Source organism: Oncorhynchus nerka, linkage group LG3, assembly GCF_034236695.1.
Source record: "Oncorhynchus nerka isolate Pitt River linkage group LG3, Oner_Uvic_2.0, whole genome shotgun sequence".
Classification (NCBI taxonomy): Eukaryota; Metazoa; Chordata; class Actinopteri; order Salmoniformes; family Salmonidae; genus Oncorhynchus; species Oncorhynchus nerka.
This window is the reverse complement of record NC_088398.1, coordinates 52,665,710-52,688,487: the sequence shown is the minus strand read 5'-3', so window position 1 is coordinate 52,688,487 and position 22,778 is coordinate 52,665,710. Positions and strand designations below refer to the sequence as shown.

At 42.0% G+C, this 22,778-nt stretch overlaps 1 protein-coding gene across 1 annotated transcript; it reads left to right on the top strand.

Annotated features, from left to right (window-relative positions):
* Positions 1 to 13,433: 13,433 nt before the first annotated feature.
* On the top strand, positions 13,434 to 22,778 carry LOC115110585 (beta/gamma crystallin domain-containing protein 1-like). The gene is made up of 6 exons (XM_065005683.1): positions 13,434 to 13,521; positions 13,743 to 13,985; positions 14,108 to 14,403; positions 21,917 to 21,947; positions 22,089 to 22,331; positions 22,485 to 22,778. Exons 1-6 carry the CDS (start codon positions 13,492 to 13,494, stop codon positions 22,776 to 22,778), a joined length of 1,137 nt encoding a protein of 378 aa, XP_064861755.1. The 5' UTR covers positions 13,434 to 13,491.

Genomic DNA, 22,778 nt, shown 5'->3' with positions numbered 1-22,778 from the left:
CCAAATTGACTTTGCTATTTTGTGACTTTTTTTGCTTATCCGTATTTTTTGTACAGATAGCTCACACCATTATAATTTTGAACTACAACTCGACCTTGACTTCGACCTCGATTTCGGCTCCTACGTCAACTCAGCTGTTCCCTTGTTTACACCGGACTATACTCCATTGTTCGGGCTATTTCAGCGCTGCAAGATGAGATGAAGGAGGAGGGCTGGAGTCCTTGTTAGACTCAGAAGCAGAGAAAATCGTCCGGCACTCCTCTCCATGTTAGACAAATGTCCAGTCACTTGAGGACAAGATGCTCCATTTGATAGTTACCTTCTAACGGGACGTGAAAAGCAATAATATTATATGCTTTTCAGAAACTTGACTGATGGGCGATAAGGACATAAAACTCCATGCTTCATCGCGACCGGACAGCAGACTAAGGCTAAACCAAAGGGGAAGGGTGTGCCTCTTTGTAAACAATAACTGGTGCGCTGCTTTATGTGTGAGGTAAGTCTAGAGCTTTTGCTCACCTGAACTAGAATACCTCATGGTAAGTTGCAGACCTTTTTATCTACATAGTTTTCATCTGTAATCATCACTGCTATCTGTCATGTAAAAATCTTCCCATCGTGAAATAGTTCCAATCATTCCGAATGTGTTCTGATTTGAACATCACGTTGTAAATTTCTCACAGCACATGCCTGTCTTTGTGTGGATGGAGTAGCTCGTGCAGGTGCCTCTCTCTCACACCCTCCGTTGACCTTAAAAAACTGTTCTGTGGGCACGTGCATTTGCTAGATCTGTCAATCCGGACTCGTGTGTCAAAGTGCTGAGGGTTTGATGTGTGGAGATTCTTTACGATTGCAAAGCTCTACTTTTTTAATTGACAATGCATATATATGTTCAAGACGGCTATCTCAAAACAATACCTGGGAACATCTGCTGATGGAGACTATCTACTAGTTAAGTATCTTTCTTATTCACAACTAATCACAAGCTAACATTACTTCTCCTTCGCTAGCTAGCCAATTTAATCTGTATCAAGGAAATTCAGTGTTACAGCGTAACACAATCACATCAAGCAGTTGAAATGACAGCAAACTATGTGCATTTTCATTTGTTTTACTTTAGTTTCAATTGCCAATTCTTTTTAATATATCCATTATAATAATGATCCTGATAAATGAATTTGCCTGGTTAAGAGAAACTGTCAGTCTCGGCATGTTCATATACATGGCACGATGGAGATGACAAACAAAAAAAACTGCAACATGTTGCATAGGTCAGGTAGGCTTATATTAACCCCCGCCGTACCAAGCCAAATGCTAGGCTAGTAGCATGGAGAATAAATATTGTCTAGATGCCTTTTTTTCCAGGGGAGAAGAAGTTTGCAAATTGACTGGCTAGGCTGTGGGACAGTGGAAGCACATTGATAAATCTAATGGAACTGTTAACAGGCATTACCTGCGGAATGAAGGGATTGGGGTGCTTTAACTCCCTGCTATCAACCAATCAGCATCCAGGATACAAAACAACCTATTTTATAACTGTGCATATTGCTGTTATTATAAATAAAGATGAACGAGTGTTTGCCTTTGTTATATCTGATGTACTATGTTTTCTCATTCCATAAGGTTGAGGAGTTCCCAGTGTTAACTCTACAATAACATGAAAATGCAGGACTCTGTAATGCATCCTATCGAAGTTAGACAGGCATGGTCTGTCCTGGACATTGATCTCATATGCCCTTTTTGAGAAGAGAACTGTGGCTGGTAACCAGTATGCACTAACCATGACTGACCTCTTCAGCAAATGGGCGATTGCTGAACTCTTGGAGGGCCAATCGTGAGCAGAGATCGCTTCAATAGTCACCAACAAACTTCTTGATTTTGGGCTTGTGGACAACATCATCACTGACCGGGAAGTGGAGTTTGCAAATTATATACATAGTCCTCGTACACCTGATTCATATTTAGTCATTTATTTGCAAAGGTATTTAAATCTTTATAAACTCAAAACCCAAACAGGATGTTCAGACAAACAGCAAGGTCCTTCTTCCTTTGGGTGTGTGTCCACTTAATGTTATATGTGACACATTGAAGACTAATTTGCATAAGTCATTGGAAATGGCTGGTGCATGACGTCTCATGAGATATGCATGCATTTAATATTTTCGACAGGTCTTCAATGGTGCGTAAAAGTAGATCAGAGTGTATGATTCAAAGGGCTCCCACCAAAGCATCTGGTCACAGGGTCTAGACTTGCTGAGGTGCATCAACCCTCGCAATACTTCAATTCCAAAACACATGGGAAATTGTGGTTGTGGTAAATGAACCCTTTACACTTGTGGGAATTGGCCTATATGAATAGACCTAAATGTGAATGTTTCTTACAGAAGAAATATGAAAAGCATACATTACCGTTCAAAAGTTTGGGGTCATTTAGAAATGTCCTTGTTTTTGAAAGAAGAGCACATTTTTGGCCATTAAAATGACATCAAATTGATCAGAAATACAGTGTTGACATTGTTAATGCTGTAAATGACTATTGCAGCTGGAAACAGCTGATTTTTAATGGAATATCTACATAGGCGTACATAGGCCCATTATCAGCAACCATCACTCCTGTGTTCCAAAGGCACGTTGTGTTAGCTAATCCAAGTTCCTCATTTGAACCTTTTTATGCGTACCAACACATGGGTGTGATCATTCTACAGTGGTCCCTGTAGCGTACGATCAAACTGGTGTGATTAGAACGCTTATTTATAACACTTATTTAGAACGGCCAGTTTCGTATGATTCAACTATCAGCATTTGAGCTGACCACACTGTTTTTTCAGAAACATTTTGCACAAACACAGTCCTTACAAAGTCCAGAATGTGAGCAGTTTATTTTTGGATGCAATGTTCAGACATTCACAGAAAAATGTAGGCTACATTTGTCCTAGCGCTAACTGAGGAAAGATTGAGATAACACAAGCATCATATTTTTATAACTCTTGGCTGACATAAACTACAATATGAATTAGCTAATAGCAATTACTACTTATAATTAATCACATTTTATTTTACCTTGATTGAACTAGGCAAGTCAGTTAAGAATAAAATCTGATTTACAATGACTGCCTAGGAACAATGGGTTAACTCAAACAAATCAAATTTATTTATAAAGCCCTTCTTACATGCAACTTTTCAGGGAAGTTAGGAACAAATATACACAGGCAGTTAGGAAAGGTAAGGCTAGCTTTTTCAAACAGAAATATGCTTCCTGTAGTACTAACTCATGAAGAATAAGAGCACCTCCTCCCAGCTGCCCACTGCTCTGAGGCTAGCAAACAGTGTCACCACTGATAAATCCACTATAATTGAGAATTTCAATAAGCATTTCTCTATGGCTGGCCATGCTTTCCACCTGGCTACCCCAACCCCGGTCAACTGCCAAGGCACCCTCCACAGCAGCCTGCCAAAGCCCACACCATTTCTCCTTTACCCAAATCCAGATAACTGATGTTCTGAAAGAGCTGCAAAATCTGGACCCCTACAAATCAGCCGGGCTAGACAAACTCTCTCTTTCTAAAATTATCTGCCGAAATTGTTGCAACCCCTATTACTAGCCTGTTCAACCTCTCTTTCGTAACGTCTGAGATTCCCAAAGATTGGAAAGCTGCCGCAGTCATCCCCCTCTTCAAAGGGGGTGACACTCTAGACCCAAACTGCTACAGACCTATATCTATCCTACCCTGTCTTTCTAAGGTCTTCAAAAGCCAAGTTAACAAACAGATTACCGACCATTTCGAATCCCACCGTACCTCCTCCGGTATGCAATCTGGTTTCAGAGCTGGTCATGGGTGCACCTCAGCCACGCTCAAGGTCCTAAACGACATCATAACCACCATCGATAAGAGACATCACTGTGCAGCCGTATTCATCGACCTTGCCAAGGCATTCGACTTTGTCAATCACCTTATTCTTATCAGCAGACTCAACAGCCTTGGTTTCTCAAATGATTGCCTCACCTGGTTTACCAACTACTTCTCTGATAGAGTTCAGTGTATCAAATCAGAGGGCCTGTTGTACGGACCTCTGGCAGTCTCCATGGGGGTGCCACAGTTCTCAGGCCGACAATATTCTCTGTGTATATCAATGATGTCGCTCTTGCTGTGGGTGATTCTTTGATCCACCTCTACGCAGATGACACCATTCTGTATACATCTCGCCCTTCTTTGGACACTGTGTTAACAAACCAAACAAGCTTCAATGTCATACAACACTCCTTCCGTGGCCTCCAACTGCTCTTAAATGCTAGTAAAACTAAAATGCATGCTCTTCAACCGATCGCTGCCAGCACCCACTCGCCCGACTAGCATCACTACTCTGGATAGTTCTGACTTAGAATATGTCGACAACTATAAATACCTAGGTGTCTGGCTAGACTGTAAACTCTCCTTCCAGACTCACATTAAGCATCTCCAATCCAAGTTTAAATCTAGAATCGGTTTCCGATTTCACAACAAAGCCTCCTTCACTCATGCTGCCAAACATACCCTCGTAAAAAAATGACTATCCTACCGATCCTCGACTTCGGCGATGTCATTTACAAAATAGCCTCCAACACTCTACTCAGCAAATTGGATGTAGTCTATCACAGTGCCATCCATCACCAAAGCCCCATATACTACCCACAACTGCAACCTGTATGCTCTCGTTGGCTTGTCCTCCCTACATATTTGTTGCCAAACCCACTGGCTCCAGGTCATCTATAAGTTTTTGCGAGGTAAAGCTCCACCTTATCTCAGCTCACTGGTCACCATAGCAACACCCACCAGTAGCACGCGCTCCAACAGGTATATTTCACTGGTCATCCCCAAAGCCAACACCTCTTTGGTTGCCTATCCTTCCAGTTCTCTGCTGCCAATGACTGGAACAAATTGCAAATATCCCTGAAGATGGAGACTTATATATCCCTCACTAACTTTAAGCGTCAGCTTTCAGAGCAGCTTACCGATCACTGCAGCTGTACACAGCCCATCCAACCAACTACCTACCTCATCCCCATAATTGTTTTTGTTTTTCTGCTCTTTTGCACACCAGTATTTCTGCACATCCTCATCTGCACATATATCACTCCAGTGTAAATTGCTAAATTGTAATTACTTCGCCATTATTGGCCTATTTATTGCCTTACCTTCTTACTTCATTTGCACACACTGTATACAGATTTTTCTATTGTGTTATTAACTGTACGTTTGTTTATCCCATGTGTAACTCTGTGTTGTTGTTATTGTTGCACTGCTTTGCTTTATCTTGGCCAGGTCGCATTTGTAAATGAGAACATGTTCTCAACTGGCCTACCTGGTTAAATAAAGGTGAAATATATATCTTTTTTTTAAATGGCCACATAGTTCACCGCCAACTAAAAGGTGAGATGATTACTGAACAAGGTATTTTTGGACGTACAGTTAACATACAAATCACAAACAGTTCCATTATGTAATTACAGTGACAATATCTCACCCACCTACCCACTGCCTCATCATCCTCTCCCTTCCATCGTACTCAACCCTCCCTCATAGGTAAAGTAATGACCGACCAAAAGTACAGAGAGAACCTCATGAGAGAGCTGCTGGAGGAGCACCACACCCCTCGGCGCCCATCCCCTGGGGGTTGTCCTGCTGCGGACAATCCCCTACGCTTTACTGTACGGCATTTTCCCTGCCAAGTCCCTCAAACTGCTGCTCAAGGTAGTCACACATGGAGGCACTGCAAAGTCGTATGAGATCTTCAGTTTCTTGGCAATTTCTCGCATGGAATAGACTGACAAGTTTCAGAAGAAAGGTCTTTGTTTCTGGCCATTTTGAGCCTGTAATTGAACCGACAAATGCTGATGCTCCAGGTACTCAACTAGTCTAAAGAAGGCCAATTTAATTGCTTCTTTAATCAGAACAACAGTTTTCAGCTGTGCTAACATAATTGCAAAAGGGCTTTCTAATGATCAATTAGCCTTTTAAAATGATCAACTTGGATTGGCCAACACAATGTGCCATTGGAACACAGGAGTGATGGTTGCTGATAATGGGCCTCTGTACACCTATGTAGATATTCCATTAAAAAATCAGCCGTTTCCAGCTACAATCGTCATTTACAATATTAACAATGTCAACACTGTATCTCTGATCAATTTGCTGTTATTTTAATGGACAAAAAAATGATTTTGTTTCAAAAACAAGGACATATCTAAGTGACCCCAAACTTTTGATAGGTAGTGCATGCATAACCATGGTGGCAATTAAAAGGGAACAGTTTGGAGATTATGTATTACAGATGGCAGAACATGAGGTTCACGGTCTTGTGATGAGGACACAGGATCTCAGCATTGTGGCTTCTTCATCAATACCATGCCCCGTCTCTGGCCAAGTATGTGTTGATGAAGATGAAGTATGTAATTGGAGTCCACCTCATAGCTGATGCATAATATTTGCAATTGGAAATAAAACTCATATTACAAAGGTTTATATATAATTTCTCTTTCTCGCCAACAGCACATAGGAAACTTCAGGATGAGGATGTACTAGAGGGAAAACTTTGGAGGTCAGATGCACGAAATGATGGAATACTGTGAATCCATCCAGGAGCGTTACCTCATATTCAACTGCCAGTCCTGCAACGTGATTGACGGCCACTGGCTGATGTACGAGCAGCCCCACTATAGAGGCAGGCAGATGTACATGAGGCCCGGAGAGCACAGGAGCTTCAGAGATATAGGCATGGGAATGGGAAGCATGAGCTTCATGAGCATGAGGCATATCATGGACAGCATGTCTATGTAATTTCCTCAAATGTTAGACAAAAATTGATGATGAAATTAATTTTAAATTGTTAACAATGCTCGTCTTTTTTTCTCTTTCTTTTATTCAGGGCACTTCAGCTTTAAGCATTTCACTCCCTACATTTAACATTTAAATGGTTCTGTATTGATATGATTGTGTACAATAGATGCATGCTGGATGTAAATGATATCCAATGATATCTCAGATCTTTAATTTAGAAAAGATTACTCGTTCCTGCAATGTTATTTTGCACAATTAAGTATTTTCAAATAAATGTACTTTACAAAGTAAGATAAGAGTCATCTAAAACAATACTTATATGGTGAAATGAAGGCTAGCAAAAAGTAATTTGCATTTGTGAACAAATATGACATTTTCACAACTCATTTACTTGATTGCACAATCGGAGAGCCCAGCCAACAGCAAGTTGCAGTAACCCAGACGGGAGATGACCTTGTCGTGACTTGACTTTAACATTATCTGAAGACTGTTATTTATCTAATTAACTACCTGTATATTTGCTACCCGATTAAATTAGTCATCTAACAATTAACTCATTAGGATCTAGGGCAGCAAGAGATTGGTTCTTTAAAGAGTAACCATCTTACCTATCACATCAAATAAACAGTCAACTTATTAATCATAACCTTGTATCATATCACCATTCTGAACAGTCGTAACCTCCTTGTGTCACAACTGCTCCTGCTACGCCCTCTGTTTTTCATCCGGTATCATCTTGACCTGCAGTTACTCCCCCTGAACACTCTCTCCCTCTCCCTCTCCCTCTCTGTGTGATTGTGTGGTTGGAGACAGGTGTGCTCGAGTCAGAGCAGATCCCTATCAGCTGCAACTCATTCCATAATCAAGACCTCTACAAATACTCAGTCCTGCTCTGCCAGATTGTAATCTCTGCTCAGTCAGTTCATGATTCTAGCCATTTATGACTATTCAATCTCCTGTTACTCGCTTGTGCCTGTTTATCCTCTCATTACAGTTTACTGCTCTCTCTGGCTCCAGTTCTACATCTCACCACCCAACTACCTTGCTCTGGATTTTACTCACCACCACTACCTTGGATTCTGTTCACCCTGTTCTACTCAGCTAACTCCAACTTCAGTCTCCACATCTGTTTTTCCTGCAACTCATCTGAGCTCCCCGGATCTGCACTCCATATCTCCCTGTGTAACAAATATTTTGGTTCATTCATCTCTGTTTCCTCATCTGAGTCTGCTCTTGGGTTCCCGAGTCGCTCCGCTTAACACCTTGCATCTGCAAAAACGCCAAGCCTTACTTATGATTCAGATCTACACAAATATGTTGAATAATTTTACTAGCTAATTAAATGGAAACACAGGATAAACACACACATACAAGCTTTGTACTGATTGACTGGAAACGCAATACGCTGAAAACAGGTCCTTAGCGCACTGGTTCTGGTCCTGGGGACCCAAAGTGGTGCACATTTTTGATTTTGCCCTAGCACTACACAGCTGATTCAAATGATCAACTGATCAAAAGGATTTGATTTTAATCAGGTGTGTAGTGCTAAGGCAAAAATAAATGTGCACCCCTGTGGGTCCCCAGGATTGAGAACCACTGCCCTAGCGGAATGACGTGAATACTTGTTGATGGAGAGAAGGACAGAGACACTTAACATTGCCTCATTCAGAAACTACTCTCACCTACAATAACCATATACTTTACACACGAAACTCCACCCGCTTTGAGCAAGAAATCATGAATGTATTTACCTGAAATGCCTTGGTTCGCCTGGGATCTCTTAGTGAACGGGACAGCCTTGGAAAGGCAGCACGCTTGTAAGGATCTGATTGCCCGAAATGGTTCCAACAACTCTTCTACTGTTGTCCTTCTTCATAGTTGTCTGGTATCCTGTGACTTGTTGTGTAGGCCTGAACTCCAGCCACTTTAATAATTGATGTAAAAAATGTATCACTAGCCACTTGAAACAATGCCACTTAATATAATGTTTACATACCCTACATTACTCATCACATATGTATATACTGTACTCGATACCATCTACTGCATCTTGCCTATGCCGTTCTGTACTGTCACTCATTCGTATATCTTTATGTACATCTTCTTTATCCCTTTACACTTTTGTGTATAAGGTAGTAGTTGTGGAATTGTTAGGTTAGATTACTCGTTGGTTATTACTGCATTGTCGGAACTAGAAGCACAAGCATTTCGCTACACTCGCATTAACATCTACTAACCATGTGTATGTGACAAATAAAATTGGATTTGATTTGATTTGAACAGAACTACAGAGTTGATTTTCCCTCCATTCGCTCTTGAAGATGCTTCTTTGAAGATGGGCTAGCCAGCAGTATCGATGGTTCCCCAATGGGTTGAGAGTAGCGTAATATGGTTTGAGCAGAGTAACAGGATGGTCCTTCTTCGAAAGCGAATTTAAGATACTTTACTTAGGACAGCTAATCAGACGTACCAGTGATTGTCCAGGAAGTGAGTTTATCGTCTCCACCTCGTATTGAGATTCAAAGGTCAAATGTGTAGTTGCCGCTTCACGCTTTTTATGGTTCAATGTGTTAATTTCTTAACCCATCATTTATACCTTTTGCTTGAAAGGGGTGGGCCCGGCCGGCTGGCACACCTCCTGACCGGTGATTACTCACTGTGCAAAGTTATGGAAAACCTCTCAAATCACATACCTCAACAAAAACACTACATTTTTCATATTACACGCACAACCCATAGTGTAGAAACTTCAGCTATGTAGTGTGTGTACTTTGCACGTTACAGTATTTCCTTTGCAGATGCTGGGAGTTAAGAAGCAGGTGCATGTGGTGAGTGTAATAATATAATGAACATGTAACGATACAAGACAAGAGTAGCATCTAGACAAAACACAGTCAATACTGCCTGGGGAGTGACAGATATAGGGGAGGTAATTAGCGAAGTGATGGAGTCCAGGTGAGTCTCATAATGGTTGTCAGAGCCAGTGATTAGTAAACCGGCAATGTTGAGTGCCATGGAGCGGGAGTAGATGTGACAATACATTTAATGACATCACAAAATAAAACAAAATTAGTGTTCTATAGATCACCTCTGACCATTTACGACATTCTAAATATTATTCCAATATTCCATTTTGAATGTGAAATTTAGAGTGATATGTGGCTTTAGCAATGGATACAGAGGAAGAGAAAGTGAAAGGATGATTGGTCCTCCGGAAGAGTTTCAGCTGGAAAAAGGTATGGTGAGACAAAGTTCATTCCTTTGGTGAATTTTGAGAGCACAGGTCTGGATCTTCTCCCTTGATTTACAACAGGATGTGAGTGTCAAACCCCACTAGTTCTATCCTACCCCCCTATATGGGTGAAAGGGGGTCTGATTGAAGTTAGTCATTGCAAACCTGATCTGACCTATTTGGATTCTCTTGGTCAGTCCTGACAGCCTGGATTAGGATTTGTGACCTGGGTCATACTCTACAGATGTTGTAGAACATAAGCCTGCAGGAGTGAGTCACTGCTTTGATGTCTGCAGAGAACAGGGTGTTGTCCAGTGTCACGGCAAGGTTATTTTCACTCTGGTAGGGTGACACCATGGTAAACCATGGAGAGGTCTTTGGGTGGGAAGGCCTTCCCTGAGAGAAAGAGGAGCGCCATCTTGTCAAGGTTGAGCTTGAGGTATCTTGTCAAGATCAAGCTGAGATATCTGCCACGCACGCAGAGATGCGTGTCGCCATCTGGGTGTCAGAAGGTGGGGTAGGAGAAAAATAGTTGTCATCCGCATAGCAATGATAGGCGAGACCATGTGAGGATATGACAGAGTCGAGTCACTTGGTGTATAGAGAGAAGAGGAGAGCACCTAGAACCAAGCCCTGGGGGACATCAGTAGTGAGAGTATGTGGTGCAAACACAGATTCTCTCCATGTCACCTGGTAGGAGCGGCCTGCCAAGTAGGATGCGATCCAAGAAAGTGCAGAACCTGAGACACCCAGCCCTGAGAGGGTGGAGAGGAGTATCTGATTGTTCCCAGTGTCGAAGGCATTGGATAGATCTAGGAGGATGAGAACAGAGGAGAGAGAGTCAGCTTTGGCAGTGAGGAGACCCTCCGTAACACAGAAAAGAGCCGTCTCATTTGAGTAACCTGCCTTAAAGCCTGACTCGTTAGGGTCAATAAGATCGTTATTAGAGAGATAACCAGAGAATTGATCAGAGACAACATGCTCAAGTGCTTAGGAAAGAAAAGGGATACAGGTCTGTAGTTTAAGTCAGAGGGGACGCAACCAGTGGACAGGGATGAGTTTAGTGAGGAATGGGAGAAGGTCTCCAGAAATGGTCTGGAGAAGGGGAGGGGGTTGAGCGGCAGGTTGCTGGGCAGCCAGACCTCATTAGTCACAGGATTTAATCTGGCGGGGAGAAAGAGGTCAAGGCATAGGGTAGTTATGTGTGAGTGGGACCAGTGGACTCAATAGGCTGAGTGAATGAGGAGCGGATATCAACCTTCTTTTCAGTGGTTGACAAAGTTGTCTGCAGAGAGAAAGGAGGGGGGTGGAGAAGAGAGTCTCCTAGGTTTAGAGGCAGAAGCTTGAAATTTAGAGTGATATGTGGCTTTAGCAATGGATACAGAGGAAGAGAAAGTGAAAGGATGATTGGTCCTCCGGAAGTTTAGTTTTCCTCAATTTTTGCTCAGCTGCCAGCAGCCCTGTTCTGTAAGCTCGCAATGAGTCACTCAGCCACGGAGAAGGGCAGAGCCAGCCGAGTGGAAAGGGGAGAGTGCGAGTCATAGGATGCAGAAAGGGAGGAGTAGGATCGAAGAGGCAAAATCAGGAGAAAGGAGGGAGGAGGATTTAGCCGAAGGGAGAGATGATAGGATAGAAGAGTAGTGGGAGAGAGAGAGTGAAGATTGTGACAGTGCATGACCATCTGGGTAGGGGCTGAGTGGCTAGGGTTGGAGGAAAGGGAGACAGAAAAGGAAACAAAGAAGTGATCAAAGACCTGGAAGGGTGGTTGCACTGAGATTAGTAGGCAAACAGCGTCTAGTAAAGATTACGTCAAGGGCATTGCCTGCTGTCACGAATATTACCGAAGGTGGCTCCCCTTCTTGTTCGGGTGGCGCTCGGCGGTTGTCGTCACCGGTCTACTAGCTGCCACCGATCCTTTGTTCTGTGTTCGTTTGGTTTTGTCTAATTGGTTTCACCTGATCATTGTTTGGTTGTTAGGGTGGGGTTATTTAAGTTCGTTTAGCCCGCTTCTGTTTGTGCGGGCTTGTTCTTCTGTGTTTGTGAGAGTGGTTAGTGTTTTGTTGGGTTTTCTCGCTGTCCTAGTATTTCACATAAGGCTACTATTTTGTTTTATAGTTACACCTGTGTTGGGTATACTATTTTGTTCCTGTGATTTTTTGGACATTAAAGCGTGTTTTTTCCCGCATCCTCTGCTCTCTGTGCCTGACTCCACACCCATTCACTCATTGAACGTTACACCTGCCTTGTGAGTTGGAGGGGATTGGGAAAGAGTGAGGTCAAAAGAGGCAAGGAGGGGTAATAGAGAGTTGGATAGAAATTAAGCGAAGGCTGAGGTCACAAGGTTAAAGTCGCCCAGTACGAGAAGCAGTGAACCGTCGTCAGGAAATTATCTTCTCAAGGTGTCAAGCTCATTGAGAAACTCTCCAAGGGCATGTGGTTATTTCAGACACATCCAATGCAAAAAAAACAGATATCTGTAGCTTAAACTGACAGGCTTGTATTGGGATTTCTTTATTGAGGTAATTAGATTTCGACATTAGGGGGTGTAAACCCTTTACAGACTCTTACCTAAGTGTTACCTAAATTACCTAAATTTTTTGGTGTTACTTCAAGTGATGCCAGAAAGGTATGGTATCATTTCAGCCAGTAGCACACACGAGTCAAAACATATCCCTGAAAATAGGGAACATCATCATCCATTACTTGAATTTGTGGGTGATGCAATATGTATATGTTAACAATTACAAAATTGTAAAATATGTTACAAATATGTAAGTGCTTAAGATCCCATTCAATCTCCTTAAAAGAGGAATTAAAAAATGTAAAGATTATTTATTTATTTGAAGTATATTTTTTAAATACACAATGCTATTTAAAGTTGTAACCATTTCTCTAGTATCATGGTTATGAACCACAAAGGTTAGTTAAGTAACTACTCACAATTGATTATGTATTCACTGGTTAGGAATGTCTGACTACGTTAAGTCAGCACTCTGAACAAAAGATGAGTAATAATACATAGTTTAACCTAAAGATTTTCACTCTTTAATCCATATGTGTGATTTCCTCTACTATAACATTGAATCATTATACCAGCATTTAAAAAATACATCTTTCAAACATTTTCAAAAAAGTATTGCACGATGTATGGAGAACCTGCCATTTCAAGGCTGTTACTAACTGTTGTAAACTCTCAAACGGTTTTGTTACTTTGTTTGAGAAACAGTCGATTTAGAAATAGCCTTTCTAAAGACTGAGGGATCCAGTCCCTGAAAATGTGGACGTAAACTCAGTAGCCTCAGCAGGCCTCTAGAGCATGATGCTGATTCAGCGGTTTGAACAATGGAGCTGGGGATTCTTTAGGTTTGGTCAGGTATAAAAGACAGGGTTAAACCAGGTAGGAAGTCAGTTCAGGAGCAGCAAACAGCAGCACAGTGAGCAAATATGTCCAACACCAGCATGAACATGGGCAGGGTAAGCACTGGCAAGATTTCTTAGAATAATTCTTACTTTAATTTTCATAGATTGTTATACAAAAGGGCTCTTGTGCTCTAGCACCCCAAACTACAACATGATCATTTTACTTATCCCAATAACCTGGTTACCAGTGGGACTAAATAGCGCTGCAAATTCCTCTAAAATGTTTGTTTCATACAATTGTTTAATTCATAGAAGTGATTCCCTTTTATTTTCAGGCCACCTTCTATGAGGACAGGAACTTCCAGGGCCGCTCTTATGAGTGCAGCTCCGACTGCCCTGACATGTCCTCCTACATGAGCAGGTGCCAATCCTGCAGGGTTCAGAGCGGCTGCTTCATGGTGTACGAGCGCCCCAACTATATGGGAAACCAGTACTTCATGAGGAGGGGAGAGTACTCAGACTATCAGAGTATGATGGGAATGAGCGATGGTATCAGGTCCTGCCGCATGATCCCCATGGTAGGTTGAAAATATGTAATCTTAAAATAGACTGATCTTGTCATTGAAAATACAATTCTCATATTACAAATGTTTATATGTAATGTATCTGATCAATGAAACCTGTTCTTTCCCACTAACAGCACCGTGGAAACTTCAGGATGAGGATCTACGAGAGGGAGAACTTCGGAGGTCAGATGCACGAGATGATGGACGACTGTGACTCCATCCAGGAGCGTTACCGCATGTCCGACTGCCAGTCCTGCAACGTGATGGACGGCCACTGGCTGATGTACGAGCAGCCCCACTTCAGAGGAAGGATGATGTACATGAGGCCTGGAGAGTACAGGAGCTTCAGGGATATGGGCATGGGAATGGGAGGCATGAGCGGTGGCATGAGGTTCATGAGCATGAGGCGTATCATGGATAACATGACTATGTAATTTTCTCAAAGGTTGAACGGAAATGGTTGATTAAATTTATTTCAACATTTTAAAACTGCTACATTTTCTTATTTTTGTGATTGTTTTACTCCGAGCTCTCCATGTTTAAACATTTCATTATTTCACTCTCCTACATCTTTAACATTTCACATTTCTGTGTAGATATCTGTTAGTTCACAATAGATGTATGCTGATGTAAAATAATATCCAGTGATATTTAAAATCTTTAATTTAGAAAATATTACTTGATCCTGCCATATTATTTTGCAATGCACAATTTTAATGATTTTCAAATAAACTCACTTAATGTAAAAAGATAACAGAGTTATCTAAAATAATAATTATAGGGTTGGAGGAAGGTTAGCAACAATTAATTTGCATTTGTTACAAATCTCATATCTATAAAACCATGGTCAAGGAGTTATTAGACATGCAGCAAACAAGTATAAAAGTTGTACTAGGTAACAATGTGTACCTGAATAATTACCTAAATACATATGTATTAATGTGCACTTGTATTGGAAGAATGTCAAGGAAAGGGACATGGACGCTTACAAGAAAGCCCGCTACTACCTCCAACAAGCCATCAAACATGAAAAAGGTCAATATAGGACTAAGATAGAATACTACTAGACCTGCAAACTGTGGCAGGGTTTGCAGACTATTATGGATTACAAAGGGAAACCGAGCCAAGAGTTGCCCAGTGACGCAAACCTCTCAGACGAGCTGAATGCCTTCTATGCTTGCTTCAAGGCAAACAACACTGAGGCAGGAATGAGAGCCCCTGCTGTCCCTGATGACTGTGTGATCTCTCTCTCTGTGGCCGATGCGAGTAAGACTTTAGAACAGGTTAACACTCGCAAGGCCGCAGGGCCAGACTGAATACCAGGGCGTGTTCTCAGAGCATACGCAGACCAGCTGGCAAGTTTCTTCACAAACATTTTCAACATCTCCATGTCCCAGTCTGTAATCCCAACATCTTTCATTTGCAACCATGAAATGCTTTGAAAGTCTGGTCATGGCACAGATCACACTATCATCCCAGACACCTTTCCCCTCTTGTCCTCTGTGTTCACCCACAAATATTTGAACATGCACAGCTCCATAATATTATTGTTTTTTTTTTAATGAAGAATTTAAAAAACTACGAACTGTTTCTGATTTTCCAATTGTCCTTGTATTAGTTCTTGCTAAGTAAATAACACCATTTCCACATTCTCCTCTATGTATTTTGAATTACATCTGAAAAATCAGGTGTCAAAACCAGCCTTATAATGTTATCTAGCTAGTTTTAGAGTGAAGACATTGGCCGTGTTAGAGGGGATCAAACCCTTAATGTATCATTGGTAAATTGTGACTGACTGACTGATCTACAAATAATAATGAGCAGTCATTTACGATGCAGGGTTCTTTGTAGATCAGTCAGTTGGCAGTCACCTGCACTGTTGGCTATTATGTCAAACAAGCCTAGTGGCCGGGGACTTCAATGCAGGGAAACTTAAATCCGTTTTACCTCATTTCTATCAGCATGTTAAATGTGCAACCAGAGGGGAAAAAAACTCTAGACCACCTTTACTCCACACACAGAGACACATACAAAGCTCTCCCTCGCCTTCCCTTTGGCAAATCTGACCATAATTCTATCCTCCTGATTCCTGCTTAAAAGCAAAAACTAAATGCACTATTGTAAAGTGGCTGCTCCACTGGATGTCATAAGGTGAATGCACCAATTTGTAAGTCGCTCTGGATAAGAGCGTCTGCTAAATGACTTAAATGTAATGTAAAATGTAAAGCAGGAAGCACCAGAAGCAATGGATTACAGGCAACATTCGCACTGAGCTAAAGGGTAGAGCTGCCACTTTCAAGGAGCCGGACAAATCCCGCCATGTCCTCTGACAAACCATCTAATAGGCAAGTGTCAAAATAGGACTAAGATTGAATCGTACTACACCGGCTCCGACGCACGTTGGATGTGGCAGAGCTTGCAAACCATTACAGACTACAAAGGGAAGCACAGCCACGAGCTGCCCAGTGACACGAGCCTATCAGATGAGCTAAATTACTCTATTCTCGCTTCGAGGCAAGCAACACTGAAACATGCATGAGAGGATCAGCTGCTCCAGACAACTGTGTGATCACGCTCTCCATAGCCAATGTGAGTAAGACCTTTAAACAGGTCAACATTCACAAGTCCGAGGAGCCAGACAGATTACCAGGACGTGTACTCTGAGCATGCGCTGACCAACTGGCAAGTATCTTCACTGACATTTTCAACCTCTCCCTGTCTGAGTCTGTAATACCAACATGTTTCAAGCAGACACCATAGTCCCTACGCCCAAGAACACTAAGGTAACCTGCCTAAATGACTACAGACCCGTAGCACTCACGTCTGTAGCCATGAAGTCCTTTGAAAGGTCATGGCTCACATCAACACCATTATTCCAGAAACCCTAGACCCACTCCAATTTGCATACCGCCAAACAGATCTACAGATCTGCCCTTTCCCACCTGGACAAAAGGAACACCTACGTGAGAATGCTGTTAATTGACTACCGCTCAGCGTTCAACACCATAGTGCCCACAAAGCTCATCACTAAGCTAAGGACTCTGGTACTAAACACCTCCCTCTGCAACTGGAGGTAGGCACTCAGAGAACTGGCCGTGTGGTACCAGGACAACAACATCTCCCTCAATGTGATCAAGACAAAGGTGATGATTGTGGACTACAGGAAAAGGAGGACAGAGCACGTCCCCATTCTCATCGATGGGGATGTAGTGGAACAGGTTGAGAGCTTCAAGTTCCTTGGTGTCCACATCACCAACAAACTATCATGGTCCAAAAACACTAAGACAGTCGTGAAGTGGGCACGACAAAGCCTATTCCCCCTCAGGAGACTGAAAAGATTTGGCATGGCTCCTCAGATCCTCAAAAGGTTCTACAGCTGCACCATCTAGAGCAGGTATTCCCAAACTGGGGTACAATGTTGTCGGGGGTACGCTAAATAAAAATGTAATTCACATTTATATAAAAAATATATACATTAGTAAGGTCCATAGAGACACATACCAGCTCTACTGGTAGTACTGCTACTACCAGCAGTACTACACCTGCACCTGTTGATGACACAAGTCCAATGCCAGCACCAGTTATTCTACATTTGTTGTTAGCCAGCTAACATGGACACTGAAAGTTCTGAATCTGATGCAGCCGAACAGCTACTGCTCACTTACCCGAGAAAGCACAGTACAACAGACAGGGACGTTCGACCATCGAAGAGGCACAAATATGATCAAAACTACATTGATTTGGGGTTCAATTATATTGGGAGTAGTGCCTTTCCTCAGCCACAGGTGGGTGTGTATGTGCAATATACACACAGTATGTGCAACAGTGCAAAAGTACTATCTCACAACTCAATGAAACCTTCACTCTTGCACAGACATTTAGAAACAAAACATGCCAATTTGAAAAATAAGCCACAGGAGTTTTTTTGAGCGAGAATTAAGACAACTGTTAGGAAGATTATGATTAAATGACTGAACAAATAGTCGTATGTTAAATGAAACTGTAACTAAGTAAACTTATACTCTGTTTTTATTATATCTGATTAACAATGAATTCATAAGAAGGGATTGTGTGACACGGACAAGGAGTAATTAAAGTTAATGAACACCATTCCAACTAGGAAGAAAGGAATGGTTTGTGGATTAAGTAAACAGATAAGGTAGTTAACCTATGGTTGAACCGACGAAACTGAGCTCTGGGGTGTTTTAGATAAGGCTGTGAGTGCATTCCTAGGTTTTCTGTTAATTAGAACTGTCAGCTAAGTGGTGATCGATAATGGTGAGGAGTCAAAAGTTAATTCAGCTGTGTTGTGTGTCCTGTGTATGTGCTAGCGGGTCAGAATGAACTCAGAATGAACTTTTAAAGTTCCCTTTGTCTCGGTCGGGAGGAGGTGATTCATTCTAGAAGCAATGAAATGACATCATGTTATTGTATATAAACTGTTGCTCATGGTAACGTGGCAGCGCGCTCCGAGAATAAATTCTGTTACCTATTATTGATAAGACTGGTCTCCGTCTATTTTATGCAAACAAGAATCTTACAAATTCTCATAAAATAGATTAAGGGAATTAAATTAATGAAAACACATTGGTATAATTAAATTACAGTAACAACAACAACTTTCGAGTAGTAAGACATGTATAAAAGCAACAGATACCATTAATAAGAAGGGTCTAGAAGCGTCTTATATGGTGAGCAACCGAGTGACTTGAACAAACAAGCCCCATGCTATTGTGGAGGACTTAATTCTCCCTGTTGGTGAGGATATGGCTGGGACAATACTAGGGGAAAAGGCCCAAAAAGGTATATAGACAATGTCTTCATCCGACAACACTGTTTCACGAAATATCAGTGACATGGCAGGACATGTTTTGAAACAATTACTGCTTTGCAAGCCAGTGAATTATATGAGTTACCCAGCAGCATCCACCGAGAGGCTCTTGCTGCCAAGGGAATGCCTGACAGCTTGAAAAACGTTTTCGCCACTACAGTGAAAATGGTTAACTTAGTTAAAGCATGGCCCCTGAACGCTCGTGTTATTTCTGCACTATGCAATGATATGGGCAGCGACCATGTAATGCTTTTACAATGTACAGAAGTGTGCTGGTTATCAAGGGGAAAAGTATTGACAGGTTTTTTTTTTTTCAATTCGAGCTTAAAGACGAGCTTAAAGTTTTCTTTACTGACCATAATTTTCACTTGTCTGACCACTTGCATGATGACGAGTTTCTCACACGACTGGCCTATCTGGGTGATGTTTTTTCTCACCTGAATGATCTGAATCTAGGATTACTGGAACTCTCCACAACTACATTCAATGTGCGGGACAAAATTGAGGCTATGATTAAGAAGTTGGAGCTCTTCTCTGTCTGCATTAACAAGGACAACACACAGGTCTTTCCATCATTGAATGATTTTTTGTGTGCAAAGGAACTCAAGCTTACGGACAATGTCAAATGTGATATAGCGAAGCACCTGAGTGAGTTGGGTGCGCAATTACGCAGATACTTTCCCGAAAAAATATGACACAAACAACTGGATTCATTATCCCTTTCATGCCCTGCCTCCAGTCCACTTACCAATATCTGAACAAGAGAGCCTCGTCGAAATTGTAACAAGCGGTTCTGTGAAAATGTAATTTAATCAGAAGCCACTGCCATATTTCTGGATTGGGCTGAGCTCAGAGTATCCTGGCTTGGCAAATCGAGCTGTTAAGACACTGATGCCCTTTTCAACCACGTATCTATGTGAGAATATATTCTCGGACCTCAGTAGCATGAAAGTAAATACAGGCACAGACTGTGTGTGGAAAATGATTTAAGACTGAGACTCTCTCCAATACAACCCAACATTGCAGAGTTATGTGCATCCTTTCAAGCACACCCTTTTCATTAACCTGTGGTGAGTTATTTACAAATTTCGATTAACAAGTAAGGTTTTTAATGTCAGATGGTTGAATAAAGAGCAAAGTTATTGATTATTATTTTATTATTATTTGTGTCCTGATCCTATAAGAGCTCTTTGTCATTTCCCATGAGCTGGGTTGTGACAAAAACTTACACTCATTCTTATGTTTAATAAATGTATCGTATAGTGTGTGTGTGGCAGGCTTACAATGATGGCAAAAAAACTACATTTGAGAGTGCGCTGACCCTGATGCTAGAGATGGTATGCAGCTGGAGGTTGAATGTTTGAAGGGGTACAGGACTATAAAAAGTTTGGGAACCACTGATCGAGAGCATCCTGACTGGTTGCATCACTGCTTGGTATGACAGCTCTGGATAAGAGAGTCTGCTAAATGACTTAAATGTCAAATGTAAATGTATGACAACTGCTCGACCTCCGACCGCAAGGCACTACAGAGGGTAGGGCGTACGGCCCAGTACATCACTGGGGCCAGGCTTCCTGCCATCCAGGACCTCTATACCAGGCGGTGTCAGAGGAAGGCCCTAAAAATTGTCAAAGACTCCAGCCACCCTAGTCATAGACTGTTCTCTATGCTACCGCACGGCAAGTGGTACCGGAGTGCCAAGTCTAGGTCCAAAAGGCTTCTTAACAACTTCTACCCAAAGCCATAAGTCTCCTGAACAGCTAATCAAAGGGCTACCCAGACTATTTGCATTGATCTCTCCCCCTTTTACACTGCTGTTACTCCCAGTTTATTATCTATGCATAGTCACTTTAACTCTACCTACATATACATATTACCTCAATTACTTCGACTAACCTGTGCCCCCACACATTGACTCTGTACCGGTACCCCCTGTACATAGCCTCGCTTTTGTCATTTTACTGCTGATGTTTAATTATTTGTTAGTTTTATTTTCTATTTTTTACATATCTATGTTTTACTTAACTCAATTTTTTCTTAAAACTGCATGTAAGGTGTATTCGGCGCAGGTGACAAATAACATTTGATTTGATTTGAGGTGCATCTTGTTTCCATTGATCGTCCTTGAGATGTTTCTACAACTTGATTGGAGTCCACCTGTGGTAAATTCAATTGATTGGACATGATTTGGAAAGGCACACACCTGTCTATATAAGGAATTGTCCGTAGAGCTCCGAGACAGGATTGTGTCAAAGCACAGATCTGGGGAAGGGTATCGAAAAATGTCTGCAGCATTGAAGGTCCCCAAGAACACAGTGGCCTCCATCATTCTAAAATGGAATAAGTTTGGAACCACCAAGACTCTTCCTAGAGCTGGCTGCCCAGCCAAACTAAGCAATCAGGGGAGAAGGGCCTTGGTCAGGGAGGTGACCAAGAACCCGATGATCACTCTGCCAGAGTTCCAGAGTTCCTCTGTGGAGATGGGAGAACCTTCCAGAATAACAACCATCCCTGCAGCACTCCACTATTCAGGCCTTTGTGGTAGAGTGGCGAGAAGGAAGCCACTCCTCAGTAAAATGCGCAAGACAGCCCGCTTGGAGTTGGCCAAAAAGGCACCTAAGGACTCTCAGACCATGAGAAACAAGATTCTCTAGTCTGATGAAATGTATATATAAATTTACATACAAAAAACTGTTTTTGCTTTGTCATTATGGGGTATTGTGTGTAGACTGATGAGGGTAAAAACTATTCAATCCATTTTAGAATAAGGCTGTAACGTAACAAAATGTGGAACAAGTCAAGGGGTCTAAAAACTTTCCGAATACACTGTATGTTTGCAATGGGTGTCACTGCCACAGTCTATTGTTTCTATTAAAGGTTTTGTGGGACCTGTTCCACAATGAAAAAAGGCTTTTCAAGTCTTCTAGGGACCAAGTCACGTGGAAACATGACTATGGTACTTCAGCACTCTATAGGCCTCTATACTATGTTGCTGGGTCAGGGGTTTACACAATGGGGCACACAGATTCTTTGGATTTGGTCAGGTATAAAAGTAAGGGTTAACACAGACAGGACATCAGTTTAGCAACAGCACAGCAACTCAGTGAACAACAATGACCACCACCGGCATGAACATGGGAAGAGTAAGCATTATTAGAAAATTATTTCGAATACATTAATCTCTATATTATCTTCTTTACATTCAAAACTAAAAGCTTCTTATATTTGTTGCATTTATTGAAATATATATTGAGAAATAATAAATAAATACCTTGTGTTTTCAGGCCACCTTCTACGAGGACAGGAACTTCCAGGGCCGCTCTTATGAGTGCGGCTCCGACTGCCCTGACATGTCCTCCTACATGAGCAGGTGCCAATCCTGCAGGGTTCAGAGCGGCTGCTTCATGGTGTACGAGCGCCCCAACTATATGGGAAACCAGTACTTCATGAGGAGGGGAGAGTACTCAGACTACCAGAGTATGATGGGAATGAGCGATGGTATCAGGTCCTGTCGCATGATCCCCATGGTAAGCCGTATGATATTCAGGCTGCTGTGACAGTCCCACTAGAAGTAGTTGTGTGATGTCCATAATCACACATATCATATTGGCCATGTGAGCTTATCAACAGTCTGGTGGAATCAGTCATTATTTCAAATATTTTTATCTACCAAATAACAGCACCGTGGAAACTTCAGGATGAGGATCTACGAGAGGGAGAACTTCGGAGGTCAGATGCACGAGATGATGGACGACTGTGACTCCATCCAGGAGCGTTACCGCATGTCCGACTGCCAGTCCTGCAACGTGATGGACGGCCACTGGCTGATGTACGAGCAGCCCCACTTCAGAGGAAGGATGATGTACATGAGGCCTGGAGAGTACAGGAGCTTCAGGGATATGGGCATGGGAATGGGAGGCATGAGCGGTGGCATGAAGTTCATGAGCATGAGGCGTATCACTGATATGTGCTAG